At 41.1% G+C, this 16,858-nt stretch overlaps 1 protein-coding gene across 6 annotated transcripts in view; it reads right to left on the reverse strand.

Moving 5' to 3' along the window:
* The window catches only part of DENND5A (DENN domain containing 5A), a 117,326-nt gene that overhangs the window by 15,292 nt on the left and 85,176 nt on the right, over nucleotides 1–16,858 (reverse strand). For 4 of the 6 annotated variants that reach the window (XM_073347529.2, XM_073347527.2, XM_073347528.2 and 1 more), the window contains 5 exons: nucleotides 16,487–16,639; nucleotides 15,608–15,712; nucleotides 12,785–12,869; nucleotides 10,761–10,845; nucleotides 8,212–8,340 (listed from right to left, as the gene is read on the reverse strand). In XM_073347529.2, coding sequence (XP_073203630.1) covers nucleotides 8,212–8,340; nucleotides 10,761–10,845; nucleotides 12,785–12,869; nucleotides 15,608–15,712; nucleotides 16,487–16,639 — 557 coding nt within the window. The remainder of the gene's footprint in view (nucleotides 1–8,211; nucleotides 8,341–10,760; nucleotides 10,846–12,784; nucleotides 12,870–15,607; nucleotides 15,713–16,486; nucleotides 16,640–16,858) is intronic. The other 2 variants (XM_073347532.2, XM_073347531.2) reach the window with 1 other exon arrangement.

A 16,858-nucleotide genomic window follows, 5' to 3' on the forward strand; every position in this document is an offset into this window, starting at 1 on the left:
GCGTAGCTTCTGAGGCACCAGGAGCTCACTGCCCAAGTACAATCCTGTTCAAGACCCTAGGTATGTTTTTGGGACAGCTAGCCCCTCCCACCATTCATGCCACTGCAGCTACACTTCTATTTTTAACGTGCTAGCTCAATCAGAGCAAGCGCAGGAATGTCTCTGCAAGCTGAAAATTATACCTTCCAGCTCCAGTTTAGATATACCCTTACACAGGTCCCCAGGACTGTTTAAGTAGTCCCTGGAGCATCCCAGGATTGGTAGTTTAGAGAAGCCATTCCCTCTACAGAGGAATCAAATGTAGACAAAGGGAAGCAACTGTGTATAGTGATCAGCATTATTTATTTGCTAAACACCACCTTGTGCTTGGACACTGTACAGGACCCAAAAGGAGAACTTACAATCTCTATCTTTACAAATCAAAATCCGAGTTGGAACAAACCCTGGCCTGATATTATTCACTAGTACATAGCAGTAATCATTATTTTTGTTAGGTTGATGCAGCTGCAGCCAAAAAGCCACAGAACAGACGTGGTCACTTTCTATTTATTGATTACAATATTATTTTTATGGATGACTACACAATACAGAATTACAAGAGACATCCAGAAATGAAGAGCAACTAAGCAAAAAAACTTCTCTCTTCTGCAGTATCACAACTAAAGAAATCAGCATTAATGAATATCCACAAAAGACGAGCATGCAAAGATAAATCAAACCAGCTCAACCCATTCTTATTAAGGACATAAGAATATTTAAACAGAAAAGACGTAAGAGCAGTATAAAATTTCTATCGCAACCAAGTGTATTATGGACAGATTGTTCCTTCTAGGCAGACCTCCTGACAACCTGCATCAATCTCAGAGAGTACATAGGAAAAGCTGTCAAGTGGATCACAGGCCAAAAATTTACAAAACAAATCAATAATTAACATATACAACATCCTCATTTATATAACCACCAAACCAATAATACATGTCACACAGAAAAATGTTTCACTGGAAATAAAGCTCCACAGTTTTAAATCAACTGAACTAGCCCTGAGCCACACGAGCAGTAGACCTCTGAGCACCTAATGGGTCAATGAGTCCATGTTTCACTTGTATAACTTGAATTGTGTGTTTAGACAGCCTATCCAAGAGGCTAAATGTCATTGGGGACCTTCGCCTGTTTGTATTTCACCTTTTGAAAATTTCTGATGGTGTTTCAACCAACTTCTGAACATTTTTATTCTTCATTTACTCAGAATGGACACTTTAAAAGTATTGGTATAACACAGCTCTCACTCCCTCTTAGTTTTCATATGCTATTACATTAGCCACTTTCACTGTATTGTATTATTCCAATCACTAAGTTATCTCAACACGCAAGATTTACAACTCCGAGCCCTTTTTTCAAAAGTAAGGTGCTTCAATAGTTCCTGCTCCTGCATGTGAATATACAATTCAGCCTTTAGTCATGGAACATACTGGTATCAGCATCCAGAAGCACATTTGAAATTTAGGCTCACCAGTGTCTTTGGAATTCTCTTACTTTCATTGTCCACAATTCTGGTTTGTGAAGAGACTGATCCCACAGAATTTCCTGAAACTGGCAGAAATTACTACAATGATCTAGACTGATTTTTCATTCTGGATTAATGTGGACATAAAGCTTCTTCCATATTTTAAAAAATGGCCTTAGAGATCTAAATCATTCTGCATAACCTTCCACTGCACTAAAGAATAGTGACTAGGCGGATACAAAACTAACTGGCCAATTCCTGATCCAGGACTTTTTCCATTTTCTAGGCCTCACTTTTTCTTAAGAAGCAGCAGATAAAAATTGCCAGAAGTGTGCAGTCATTATTACAAGGACAGTAAGGAAATGTAGCCAGGGGCTTTCCCCCCAGTCCTCATTATGTTCCTTTTCCAGACTGAATATATGTCTCAGTATGTCTGTCACACAGGACAAAACCCATCCCCTTAATATTGCTAACTACAGCAGTTGCTTGGAAAATGCATTGGAGAATGAGACACATTGCATGGTTATAATTGTGGAAAAGCAGCATCACTTCCCCCTAACCTCAGCCGTGCAGAACACAATGTCATCCACAGCCTCAGAAACAACTCTGACATCATAATCAAAAAGGCTGACAAAGGAGGTGCTGTCGTCATCATGAATAGGTCGGAATAAGAACAAGAGGCTGCTAGGCAGCTCTCCAACACCACTTTCTACAAGCCATTACCCTCTGATCCCACTGAGGGTTACCAAAAGAAACTACACCATTTGCTCAAGAAACTCCCTGAAAAAGCACAAGAATAAATCCGCACAGATACACCCCTGGATCCCTGACCTGGGGTATTCTATCTGCTACCCAAGTTCCATAAATCTGGAAATCCTGGACGCCTCATCATCTCAGGCATTGGCACCCTGACAGCAGGATTGTCTGGCTATGTAGACTCCCTCCTCAGGCCCTACGCTACCAGCACTCCCAGCTATCTTCGAGACACCACTAACTTCCTGAGGAAACTACAATCCATTGGGGATCTTCCTGAAAACACCACCCTGGCCACTATGGATGTAGAAGCCCTCTACACCAACATTCCACACAAAGATGGACTACAAGCCGTCAGGAACACTATCCCCGATAATGTCACGGCTAACCTGTTGGCTGAATTTTGTGACTTTGTCCTCACCCATAACTATTTCACATTTGGGGACAATGTATACCTTCAAATCAGCGGCACTGTTATGGGTACCCGCATGGCCCCACATTATGCCAACATTTTTATGGCTGACTTAGAACAACGCTTCCTCAGCTCTCGTCCCCTAATGCCCCTACTCTACTTGCGCTACACTCATGACATCTTCATCATCTGGACCCACGGAAAAGAAGCCCTTGAGGAATTCCACCATGATTTCAACAATTTCCATCCCATCATCAACCTCAGCCTGGACCAGTCCACACAAGAGATCTACTTCCTGGACACTACGGTGCTAATAAGCGATGGTCACATAAACATCACCTTATACCGGAAACCTACTGACTGCTATTCCTACCTACATGCCTCCAGCTTTCATCCAGACCACACCACATGATCCACTGTCTACAGCCAAGCTCTATGATACAACTGCATTTGCTCCAACCCCTCAGACAGAGACAAACACCTACAAGATCTCTATCAAGCATTCTTACAACTACAGTACCCACCTGCTGAAGTGAAGAAACAGATTGACAGAGCCAGAAGAGTACCCAGAAGTCACCTACTACAGGACAGGCCCAACAAAGAAAATAACAGAACCCCACTAGCCGTCACCTTCAGCCCCCAACTAAAACCCTTCCAACACAGTATTAAGGATCTACAACCTATCCTGAAGGATGACCCATCACTCTCACAGATCTTAGGAGACAGGCCAGTCCTTGTTTACAGACAGCCCTCCAACCTGAAGCAAATACTCACCAGCAACCACACACCACACAACAGAACCACTAACCCAGGAACCTATCCTTGCAACAAAGCCCGTTGCCAACTGTGTCCACATATCTATTCACCGGACACCATCATAGGGCCTAATCACATCAGCCACACTATCAGAGGCTCGTTCACCTGCACATCTACCAATGTGTTATATGCCATCAAGTGCCAGCAATGCCCCTCTGCCATGTACATTGGTCAAACTGGACAGACTCTACGTAAAAGAATAAATGGACACAAATTAGACGTCAAGAATTATAACATTCAAAAACCTGTCGAAGAACACTTCAATCTCTTTGGTCACTTAATTACAGACCTAAAAGTGGCAATTCTTCAACAAAAAAACTTCAAAAACAGACTCCAACGAGAGACTGCTAAATTGGAATTAATTTGCAAACTGGATACAATTAACTTAGGCTTGAATAGAGACTGGGAGTGGATGGGTCATTACACAAAGTAAAACTATTTCCCCATGTTTATTCCCCGCCCCACCCCCCACTGTTCCTCAGACGTTCTTGTCAACTGCTGGAAATGGCCCACCTTGATTATCACTACAAAAGGTCGTCCCCCCCCCCGCTCTCCTGCTGGTAATAGCTCACCTTAAGTGATCACTTTTGTTACAGTGTGTATGGTAACACCCATTGTTTCATGTTCTCTATGTATATAAATCTCCACACTGTATTTTCCACTGCATGCATCTGATGTAGTGAGCTGTAGCTCACAAAAGCTTATGCTCAAATAAATTTGTTAGTCTCTAAGGTGCCACAAGTACTCCTTTTCTTTTTGCGAATACAGACTAACATGGCTGCTACTCTGAAACCTGTCACATTGCATGGTTATGTTCAGTGCAGCAATTCACATGGAAGTCCCCCCTCTAAAGAGCTGAAATGGCCTTGTTTAACACACTGCTCATCTGTGCTGACTGGAATGCTCTAATCCTTCTCTAACTAGAGCATCTAAAAATGTACAAACAGGCACTCAAGATTACTTACTACTGATGCCTGCTTATATGTAAGCAAAAAGAAAAGGAGTACTTGTGGCACCTTAGAGACTAACCAATTTATTTGAGCATAAGCTTTCGTGAGCTACAGCTCACTTCATCGGATGCATACTGTGGAAACTGCAGAAGAAATAATATACACAGAGACCATGAAACAATACCTCCTCCCACCCCACTCTCCTGCTGGTAATAGCTTATCCAAAGTGACCACTCTCTTTACAATGTGTATGATAATCAAGGTGGGCCATTTCCAGCATAAATCCAAGTTTAACCAGAACGTCTGGGGGGGGGGGGGAGTAGGAAAAAACAAGGGGAAATAGGCTACCTTGCATAATGACTTAGCCACTCCCAGTCTCTCTTTAAGCCTAAATTAATAGTATCCAATTTGCAAATGAATACCAATTCAGCAGTTTCTCGCTGGAGTCTGGATTTGAAGTTTTTTTGTTTTAAGATAGCGACCTTCATGTCTGTAATTGCGTGACCAGAGAGACTGAAGTGTTCTCCGACTGGTTTATGAATGTTATAATTCTTGACATCTGATTTGTGTCCATTTATTCTTTTACGTAGAGACTGTCCAGTTTGACCAATGTACATGGCAGAGGGGCATTGCTGGCACATTATGGCATATATCACATTGGTGGATGTGCAGGTGAACGAGCCTCTGATAGTGTGGCTGATGTTATTAGGCCCTGTGATGGTGTCCCCTGAATAGAGATGTGGGCACAGTTGGCAACGAGCTTTGTTGCAAGGATAGGTTCCTAGGTTAGTGGTTCTGTTGTGTGGTATGTGGTTGTTGGTGAGTATTTGCTTCAGGTTGGGGGGGCTGTCTGTAGGCAAGGACTGGCCTGTCTCCCAAGATTTGTGAGAGTGTTGGGTCATCCTTCAGGATAGGTTGTAGATCCTTAATACTGTGCTGGAAGGGTTTTAGTTGGGGGCTGAAGGTGACGGCTAGTGGGGTTCTGTTATTTTCCTTGTTAGGCCTGTCCTGTAGCAGGTGACTTCTGGGTACTCTTCTGGCTCTGTCAATCTGTTTCTTCACTTCAGCAGGTGGGTACTGTAGTTGTAAGAATGCTTGATAGAGATCTTGTAGGTGTTTGTCTCTGTCTGAGGGGTTGGAGCAAATGCAGTTGTATCATAGAGCTTGGCTGTAGACAGTGGATCATGTGGTGTGGTCTGGATGAAAGCTGGAGGCATGTAGGTAGGAATAGCAGTCAGTAGGTTTCCGGTATAGGTGGTGTTTATGTGACCATTGTTTATTAGCACTGTAGTGTCCAGGAAGTGGATCTCTTGTGTGGACTGGACCAGGCTGAGGTTGATGGTGGGATGGAAATTGTTGAAATCATGGTGGAATTCCTCAAGGGCTTCTTTTCCATGGGTCCAGATGATGAAGATGTCATCAATATAGCGCAAGTAGAGTAGGGGCGTTAGGGGACGAGAGCTGAGGAAGCGTTGTTCTAAATCAGCCATAAAAATGTTGGCTTACTGTGGGGCCATGCGGGTACCCATAGCAGTGCTGCTGATCTGAAGGTATACATTGTCCCCAAATGTAAAATAGTTATGGGTAAGGACAAAGTCACACAGTTCAGCCACCAGGTTAGCCGTGACATTATTGGGGATAGTGTTCTTGACGGCTTGTAGTCCATCTTTGTGTGGAACATTGGTGTAGAGGGCTTCTACATCCATAGTGGCCAGGATGGTGTTATCAGGAAGATCACCGATGGATTGCAGTTTCCTCAGGAAGTCAGTGGTGTCTCAAAGATAGCTGAGAGTGCTGGTAGTGTATGGCCTGAGGAGGGAGTCTACATAGCCAGACAATCCTGCTGTCAGGGTGCCAATGCCTGAGATGATGGGGCGCCCAGGATTTCCAGGTTTCAATCTCTCTGGTCACGCAATTACAGACATGAAGGTCGCTATCTTAAAACAAAAAAACTTCAAATCCAGACTCCAGCGAGAAACTGCTGAATTGGAATTCATTTGCAAATTGGATACTATTAATTTAGGCTTAAAGAGAGACTGGGAGTGGCTAAGTCATTATGCAAGGTAGCCTATTTCCCCTTGTTTTTTCCTCCCCCCCCCCCCCCTCCCCGCGACGTTCTGGTTAAACTTGGATTTATGCTGGAAATGGCCCACCTTGATTATCATACACATTGTAAGGAGAGTGGTTAGTTTGGATGAGCTATTACCAGCAGGAGAGTGAGTTTGTGTTTGTGTGTGTGGGGGGGGGGGGTGAGAAAACCTGGATTTGTGCTGGAAATGGCCCACCTTGATTATCATACACATTGTAAGGAGAGTGATCACTTTAGATAAGCTATTACCAGCAGGAGAATGGGGTAGGAGGAGGTATTGTTTCATGGTCTCTGTGTGTATATAATGTCTTCTGCAGTTTCCACAGTATGCATCCGATGAAGTGAGCTGTAGCTCACGAAAGCTTATGCTCAAATAAATTGGTTAGTCTCTAAGGTGCCACAAGTACTCCTTTTCTTTTTGCGAATACAGACTAACACGGCTGTTACTCTGAAACCTGTCTATATGTAAGCAGTTCATCTGCACGTCACTCTCCATTTTGAGTACATATTTGTATTTTTGTTTCTCTCATTTTGAGCTACATCTAGAAAATTAGTATCTGTTTCACTAAGAAGCAACACATAGGCAAGTGCTTTTGAGCATCTTCTTTTAAATCCTGTTACTTGTTCCACATGGATAAATGTTGCCAGTTTTAACAAATTACTTTGATGTCAGGGAATCAGGCCATGCCTACACATCAAGCACTAATGTATTCAGCTCTGGTCCTTAGCATTGCACCATGACTCCCAACTGCAAGGGCTTACCTACACACATTTTCTCTAAATAAGTGATACTGATTAATGAAATCCTGGTGCTTGTTATACTTAAATACTATACTTAGTTTCTCCTTTAATGTGTGTGTGTTTGTGTGTTTTATTTCCCCCTCATCCCTTAACTATGGCAGCCACGTTGGCTCTCTATGAAAAGAGGTAGTGTCAAGGCACAAACCTGTACTGTAACCCACAGTACCAATTTCCACCCACCACTTCTATCTTCCTTCAGAGTCCAAACAGTTTATTCAATCCCATGCTAATACTGAATAACTGCATAACTAGGATGTGAAAAACATGGGCACACAGCGTTGTGACTGCAGTTTTGGAGGACAAGCTGAAACTCTCTTCAGAGTTTGCCCTGAAGTTATTTATTTTTTTGTATTGTGGTAGCACCTAGAGTCCCTAGTCAAGATCAAGGCTGCATTGTGCCAGGCTCTGTATAGACACAGAGCGAGAATCCTTGGGGAAAAAGGAAATATTCCAGTTTTACACATGTAAGGGCTGATGTACAAAGACCCAACGCACAAAGGCCCTGATTCAAAGCACCTTAACAAACTGAAGCACACACTTGAGTCCCAATTGATTTAACCACTCAGGATGTCTCAGGTTGGGCACCCAAAATCACTAGTTACATTTGGAGACCGTGGCCTAAGTGACTGCCTAAGGTCACAGGAAGTCTATAGCAGAGCTGAGAACTGCACGCAGCTCTCCTGAGTCCCAGTCCAGGGCCTTAGCCACAGACCTTCCTTCCTCTCAAACATGTCTGGTGCTATGAATGGCTTGTTAGCTCCATCACTGTAACTTCTGATTGCACTGTTAAACAGATACGAGTCTGGGCAAGTTTGCGTTTTTAAAGCTGAACAATTATAAAACAGGTTTGATTTTTAAAAGTTCTATTTAGGATAAGTAGACTTACTTTGTAAGTTCAAGATCTGAAAGAAGCTGTTTTAAATGTCTGGAGAGTAACTTCTTTTCCATGGACAGTCGAACCCAGGCCCTCGCCTTGCCAACGTCTGTTTTGATCTCACCAATATTCTGGATATGCCTAAAAAGGAAAACAAAGATAATCAGATGTTGATTAATAGTATCTCCACATCATCCTTTCAGATTTTTCACATCAAGCAGGGCTGGGGAAGGAATTTTGCCTTACAATATTTCATATCTTGACAACTGCTGGAAAAAAGAGAGGGCCATAAATTAATATAATTCATTATCTAAGTCCTCTGGTTAAAGAGGAATGCAAGACAGAAAGGGAAGTATCTGTACTGCAGTGGCCTATTTTCAGGATTCTAGACCATCCCATTACCTCACAATGATTTAAGGCTCACTCTTGTCCTTACAGACTCAGACTTTAAGGTCAGAAGAACCATAGAATATCAGGGTTGGAATGGACCTCAGGAGGTCATCTAGTCCAACCCCCTGCTCAAAGCAAGACCAATCCCCAATTTTTGGCCCAGATCCCTAAATGGCCCCCTCAGGGATTGAACTCACAACCCTGGGTTTAGCAGGCCAATGCTCAAACCACTGAGCTATCCCTCCCCCCTCTTGATCATCTAGTCTGACCTCCTGCACACCACTCCTGTAATAGACTCATAACCTCTGGCTGAGTTACTGCCATTCTCAAATCATGGTTTAAAGACTTCAGAAAGAATTCACCATTTATACTAGTTTAAACCTGCAAGTGACCCATGCCTCACCTACAGAGCCTGGCACAATGCAGTCTTGATCCTGACTGGAGACTCTAGGTGCTACCACAACACAAAAAAATAAATAACTTCAGGGCAAACTCTAAAGAGAGTTTCAGCTTGTCCTCTAAAACTGCAGTCACAATGCTTTGTGCCCATATTTTACATACATATTACAGGTAAGATCACGTTCTTTGAATAAATTCAGTTTACTTCCCCCTCTCCAAAATGTTAAGGTTAACCTGGAAAAACTCCAAGGAAAGGAAAACCTTTAAAAAAAATGAATAAATTAAAGTTTTGTTTTGTTTAAAAAGAAAAAAAAAAACAGTATGACCTGCAGTCAGACAAATAGCATTTCACAGAAACATCCAATCCATGCAGCTTTATTAAAGAGCATCTTCTGATTGCTGGTCAATCCAGGTTTCAAACTTTTTTTTTTCTTTAAACAGTCCAGAGGAAACTATAACTATCTATATTAAAAATGTAAAACCTTATTATTTGCTTAAAATACACAACTCCTGTCACTAGATTTATCAATTGCAAAATTATCTCCCATATTTTATAGACCCTGTTCCAAAGTATTTAGTCCATTTCAGTTGTTCAATAAGCCTTATGCATTAGCATTGCACGCTGATAAATTTAAACTGAAAATATTCAAGTATGAATCAGGTGCAAGTGCAGTGGAGACTTTGAACTAATCATGATTAAGAGAAGAAATTATGGGAATCTGCATTACATCATGCTTTTCAACTGAAGAGATCAAACAACTAACTCCTAGAACTCTGTGGTAGGGATCATACCAATTTTACAGAGAGGGATACACAGACACAGAGAAGCTAAGTTATCTGCCAACACCACAGAGGAAATCGATAGCAGAGCTACCAGGCCTCAGAATTAATCCATCTTCAAGTCTGAAAAGGTGTTTGTTACTAGAAAATGGCAAGTACAAAAAAGATGTATTTTCAGTTTTGAGTTTCATATTTTTCTGGCACTGGCTTTCACACTCTAAGTACATGCAATGGCCAATGCCCAGCCAAAACACTCTGAGGTTCATCGGGAAATAGGGAGGAGTTCAGAACTGCCCAACCAGTTCCATAGTGATTGGGTAGATATGACCCTGTCCCCCGATCTCAGAGATAAGATACCACGGAGACAGCTCAGAAGACAGACAAGGAAGGAGATTTTTTAAAAAGTGTCCAGCTATAGTTATAAGCCAATGAGTATTACAGTGGAGATACTGTAGGCGTATGGTTCCCTCAGTGTGAAGCAAGTTTTCACTCAGGCCATTGAAAGGGTTTCACTATAATCTTTGGTAAATAACTTAGCAATTTCTTCCAGCTGAAGCGCATTGCTTTTCCAGTTGAGCAAGCATCTCTTCCAGTTAAAACACATCAACTGCACAACCAGGAACTACAACCAAGCAAGTTTGAGCCTTGATATACCAAAGTTGGCCTTTATAATCCACAGTTCTTCATATCATGAAATTATCTTAGTCTTTCCAAGGATTATTGATGAAAGTCCTTTCATCCCCTTTTCCTTCATAACAGACTTTATGGAGGACAATAAGAGAGGGTGATTTTCATTATTTACATTAATTGAGCCTATTTTGTGGCAGAGCTCAGGTTCACTCAGAATGAAGATAGTGACCATACAAAACTCACATGAGCCATTCAGAATTATACTTTCTTCCAATGTTATTGAAGTAAACCTTTTACACTAGTTACTTACATAGGAATGAACACACAGATCTTTAGGATTTCTTTTACTGCCCCACACTAACCTCATATCCTGAATGAGAGAGATCCTCAGGGGCGACATGGCTGGGCTGGCATCCGACTTCCTCCTTTCTGAATCGAGAAGTACTCCTAAAGCGAGCAGAATATTTTTTTAATCAATGGAAAAATAATTCAAAGATTTAAAAGTAATATTTAAACAACACTTTGTGCCAGTAACACAACGGAAGTATTTAATAACATCTTGAGAGAAATGGTTTTCCCTCGAATCCAGAAATGGTACCTGGCCGCATACTTTTCTGTTGTCAGTGACACATGGTTTTGTGAAAACATTATGGCACAAATCAGTGCTGACTATGGCAGTATATTAAATCCATGGAAAAACATTGACTGTCGGTATACTGAGATGTTCAGGCAACTCATAATATGCTCAGCACTAGGACATATTAATAAGCTTTGACATATCCAGGATTGGCGTGAGACCAAAGAGTGGGATCTAAACAGACTATTTATCACTGAAGTATTATTTTCTAAAACGAGTTCTTCACTTCCTTCCCAAATGAGCTAAAACAAGTTGGCATTATTGACTTTGGAGAATTCGGGGTTAAATGATATGCATACAATATATCCAATGCATCAGTCTTAAAACACAGAAATGGGTAATACAAGAACCCAAAATCTGCAATTTAAATGCTAAACAAACAATGCCACCTCTATATCATACTTCAAACACTATACTGTGAGCAATCACCTGCTCTCAGTCTCAAGCTGGAGAGCACAGGATCAGCAGTTACTTTCGAACCCAGGGCACCAGAATGGGAATCAGGAGACCTAGGTTCTATTCACTGCTCTGCCTTTGACTACCTGAATGACCATGCACGGACGGGTTACTAAGGGTCAAATTCTCTGCTGGCATACTGACTGAATTTGGGCAAAGAATTTGGCGCTAACAGCTGTCTGTGCCTCAGTTTCTCCTTCGGTAAAATGGTAACTAAAGAGCTTCACCCACATTTGTAATGCACTGACTTAAGTGTATTATTGTACTTTCTCTTTTTTTTTCAAAAGATACCTGTTTGCTGAAAGCAAATTTTACACTAAATGGAGGGTATTTACACTGCATAAGGGAACTTATATTGTAGAGCAGTGGTCCTCAAACTATTGTACTGGTGACCCCTTTCACATAGCAAGCCTCTGAGTGCACCCCCCCCTTATAAATTAAAGACACTGGTTTATAAACTTAACACCATTATAAATGCTGGAGCCAAAGCAGGGTTTAGGGTGGAGGCTGACAGCTCACGCCCCCCCATGTAATACCCTTGTGACCCCCTGAGGGGTCCTGACCCCCAGTTGAGAACCCCCGTTGTAGAGGAAGAAATACTTAGTTCCCCACTCTATTAATATGAAAGAAATTATAAGCTTCCCATGTGTTCCTACCTATAAGTATAGTTAATTATATTTAACTACATATTAGGTACCACCAGTAAAAGTTATACATACAGCATATTACTGAAACCCTATTTATGTTGTGTTTGGATTTTAAAACAGGATGGATAATTTCACACTCAGTAATGCATCTACGCATGTTTAAGAAGGGGTAAAGAAAAATCATGCTTCACAGCAAAGGATGACTATTTCATGGGTTAGAAAGGGATCTTTCACCTTATGTACATCACTGCATGATTGGCTAGGTGTATCAAACAGATTTATTTTTGGCCTGTCTCTGAAACATCATGTATTGGTAGGACACCAAGCACCAGTTAACAGGATACCAGTCTTGAACAAGTCTTGAACAAGAAATCCTACACAAAACAATTGGAAAACAAGTCTACCCCATGTAAATACTACAGTCAACAAATCAGTCTCAACAGTTATGTGAAAATGACATCATCGTCATAGTAAATCTCATCCTCTAAAACCTGGAGCAGTGGAGAATTATAGTATTCTGCTTGATGTGCATAATTTGGAATTGGTTTGAAGAGATTAAAACCTAGTAATTTGGACATTTTGACCATTTTTAGAGGAGTTCAACTAGTACTTCTGAAAACCCTTCTGTAATATAAGCCAACGTTACCTGAGGTACTGAAGCTTCCTGAAGTGGGCTTTCTCTGCCTATTTTCTTGGTAATGTAATAAGTGAGACCACAAAGCAGATTTTCCCTAAAATTTAAAAAAAATTGATTGGTAACATTGTATTTAACAATGCAAATAAATGAATGTCTGTTGAGTTTAATAAAAACTGAAAATTAAAAAACACTAAAAGTAACATTTACAACAACAGTTTGCTCTAAAGATGTTTTGTTTTCCCTATCGATATCATTGATAAAAAAGAAAAAAAACCAAGAAACTAAAGAGGTAGGAGGAGGTAAAAAGCTGGAAAAAGGACAGTAGAACAAAAGGAGAAGTGTAAATGATTTGTAAAAGGAACTGTCCTGCATATCCGCTCTTGGTGTTTTTTTAAAGAAAGAAACTAGCTGGACCTACAGATTCCGGTAACTGAACAAATCAGCTGAGCGTCACTTCTCATTGTTTATCAAGATGTGACCAAAACATTTATTTAAATACATACTATAAAGTGATGTGTACTACAGAGTGATGTCTCATGACCCTGTAACCTGAGTTTGTAGCTATCTCACCCACCGAATGGGGAAGAGATGCACAATCGGACAGGGCAGACTCTTTGGCTATGTCTACACTTAAAACACTACAGCAGCACAGCTGCAGTTGCACTGCCATAGCTATTCAATGTAGACACTCACTACCGCAACGGGAGAACCCCTTCCGTCACTGTAGTTAACCAACCACCCCAAGAAACAATAGCTAGGTCAAAGGAAGATTTTTTCCATCAACCTAGTGCTGTCTACACCAGGGGCTAGGTGGGCATAGATACGTCTCGCAGGGGTGTAAATTTTTCACATCCCTGAGAGATGTAGCTATACCAGTGGAACTTTTCAGTCTACCCCAGCCCTGAGTCTGCAACAGTCTACCCAAGCTGATGGTGGAGTTTGAAAGCTACTTTTTCAGGTCCTCCAAAGATTTTTCCAAGTTCCTCTAGCAAAGAGAGCGAAGGGCCTCATTACAAATGTAAAAACAAACAAAACAAAACAAAACCCCACATGCAGGAAAATAAAGAATTTCAAATAAAGTTTGATGCTGTTTTTATAGATAGTAAAGAAATTTTAAAGGACAACATTCAGAATGCAGTATTTAGGACACTGTAAGCCAAAGGTAAAATATATACTTTTAGTCAATATGCTGGCTTCCTAAAAAGGGTCAGGAAACGCTAAAAGATGAGGTGGTGAGATTTATCACAGACTCATCACAAACAAAGAGATTCTCAAGTTCACCCTAAAGCTATTTGTGAATGACAAATCAAGTGCTACTGAAGTCACAGAAGGCACCAATAACCAAATAGGGACTATCCAGTACATTGATTGGATGCACTTCCTCAGTAAATGATTTGTAAGTAACAGATTCCTTTAGGAAGCTAACAGTTAATTGGGAATTCCAGGAAAGGATTGGGAATCATATGTTTCTGCTAAATGAGTAGATTAGAAAGTTTTTTGCATATTTATAAGGATATTATTGTTGTTCAAAAAGAGAAGCTGTTTGTACAGCAAAAGGGCTGTCAAATCTTGGCTTTATTGGGGGGGGTTACCTATTTGCACCTGCAGTCAGTAGGCACCACTGATGTCATTTAAAACATCTAAACAGCTGATTGTCAGGGTGCAAATAATTGAGGGGTGAATTCTGCAGGTGCAAAAAGAAAAGTCGACTTTAAAAATCTAGCCCAACTTGTTCAGTTCTGCAAGTGATGTGGACAGGGAGAATTAGTGTCTCTGATATACAGACCTAGAAGGGATTTATTCCAAGGTATTATTCCCACACAAATTATGGTGGTAGGTTTCTAAAATATAAAGCAGTAAATATGTCTCAGTTATGACAGTGTAAGGAAATCTGCTTTCAAAAATGTGTTTCCTGAGAACATAACAAAAAGTCATCCCGTCCCCCCCCACCCCCAAGAAGTCTGTTTTCTCATTAGTGTATCTGGAAGGTCCATTGTGGAAACCGAAATGTACAATGGGCCTTGCAAAAGGACAAGTATGAAAATCATTCAGGGAGATGGTCACAGCCAAAATACTATTTCTGGGGGGAAACAAATGCACACTCAGATACGTTCTGGCAACTCAGTACAGCAACTGCCGAGGATAGCATATGCTCCCAGTGCTGGAACACCTCTGAAGAAGGCAAATAAGCAAAGGTCTCTACAGAATATGGAAACAGCAATACCAGTGAGTACTGAGAAGAAATCATACTGTACGCATCTGCCTGTTTCTTTCACCATCACGTTACTATTTGGACAGTTAGAGGAGAGTAACGATGATGCAAGTTACAAGTATAAAGAGGAGAAGGAGACAGCACAAAGGAAGGAGGGGAAAAAAACAAGGTCTTCATATACGTTTAGGCTGGACCAGACTGACAAGGTCACTAGATCCTACATTGCATGATCATACTGGATCAGTTGAGGCAGGAGGTGGGATTTGGTCAGTTGATGGGTGTAGAGTTTAACAACACATGAAAGAACCAGTTGGTAGCTATGTGGAACGAAACAGATCGATCAGCAGGGAAACAGGCAAAAGCATGGGGTGGGGGAGGGAAGCCATCTTCATTACTATGGTCTGCTGAGAAGGAATTGGCTCATTATTGGACAAATCAATTTATAAATAGACTTTCACAATTTTAATAGAGGCCAGAGTACATGTCGCATTAGTAGTGCTTTTACTTTGGATCACAGCGTTAGATGCACTGCACTTCCTGCATCAGACCTCTAATTATTCTACCACAACAGACCGTTCAGCACTGTTTGCCAACATCTGCAATCAATCCAAAGCATTAACCTTATGTGGGGTTGGCCGCCTGGTTGTCTGAAAGGCCCAAATCTGAGTTGAAGCAGAGTATACTGATGCTCTGTCTTCTAGGATGAAAGTAGTACAGCTTCTATCCTAAGTAGTATACAAGAGGGAAGGGGAGAGTCAGACGATATACCTTCACATAGAGAAACTACTGTTATAGTCTGAATGAGAGCAGATTTAGGCAATGGTGGCACGGATGCAGAGGACAGAGCAATTGGATTAAGGCTGCCTGGATTAAACGTATTTACTCTGCGAAATACTTCCTTTAAACAAATCAGCATTCAAGTCCCTTTCCCCCTCCCCACACACACAGGGGAAAGGAGGAAGAAACAACATCTCCCATGCTGTCTACTCTCACAGGAGAGCCCAAACAGCTGGAGCTCTATAATAAAAGAAAAGTGGCTAGCTAGAGGCCTTGTAAACGTCAATTGACCACCTCTAAATATGTACCATGCTTAGTGAGAACAAACAAAAGAAAGGGGAAAAAAGGGGGTTTATAGTTTTGTAAATTAAGCTACCGTGCTTGAGGACAAATCCCCACATCCCATAACCAGTTAATAGCATGACAAACTGCAAGCTCTTAAGTCCGCACAGCTACAGTAAGAGAGAACATTAAAAATGGATAGATAAATAGATAAAAACTATTATTCTGTAAACAGACAAATAAAATAGTAAGCAGGCATTCAGAAAGTCATCCCTGAGAGTACAATTGTATACTATACTTTGAGCGGGGGGGGGATTAGCTCGGTACCAGAATTGTTGAATTTTAAGAGTATAGAATAGAATTGAAAAAAATTAAATTAAAAAAGAAACAGTGAAAAAATGGCTGTAAAGTTGTAAATGCTGTGAAATACCATTATTTACCTGTTTGACCTGTAGACCATGACTCCATATCCTTTCTAAGAGATCACAAAGACTGGCTATTAACGTATTCTCTTCTACACCTGTGATGTTCACCTCACCATGACCTAGTTCCACAGCTTCTCGACCCATTTTTTCAACCAGCATCCTCTTGGTCTTGAAAAGAAGATGGCAAAAAAAAAAGTTATTCTTACACACCAGGAACTGCTATGATCCTTCACAGTCTTTAAATTCCTTTACAATAGTAACAGAGTGATAATACAATTGGGCTTATACTGTACCCTTGACAAGCTAGTGCCAAAACACGTTTCTCTTATTTCACCAATAGTCCTCCATTACGTGGCATCACCAGTATTGATCACCTGACAGCCTTTA

Source organism: Lepidochelys kempii, chromosome 6, assembly GCF_965140285.1.
Source record: "Lepidochelys kempii isolate rLepKem1 chromosome 6, rLepKem1.hap1, whole genome shotgun sequence".
Classification (NCBI taxonomy): domain Eukaryota; kingdom Metazoa; phylum Chordata; order Testudines; family Cheloniidae; genus Lepidochelys; species Lepidochelys kempii.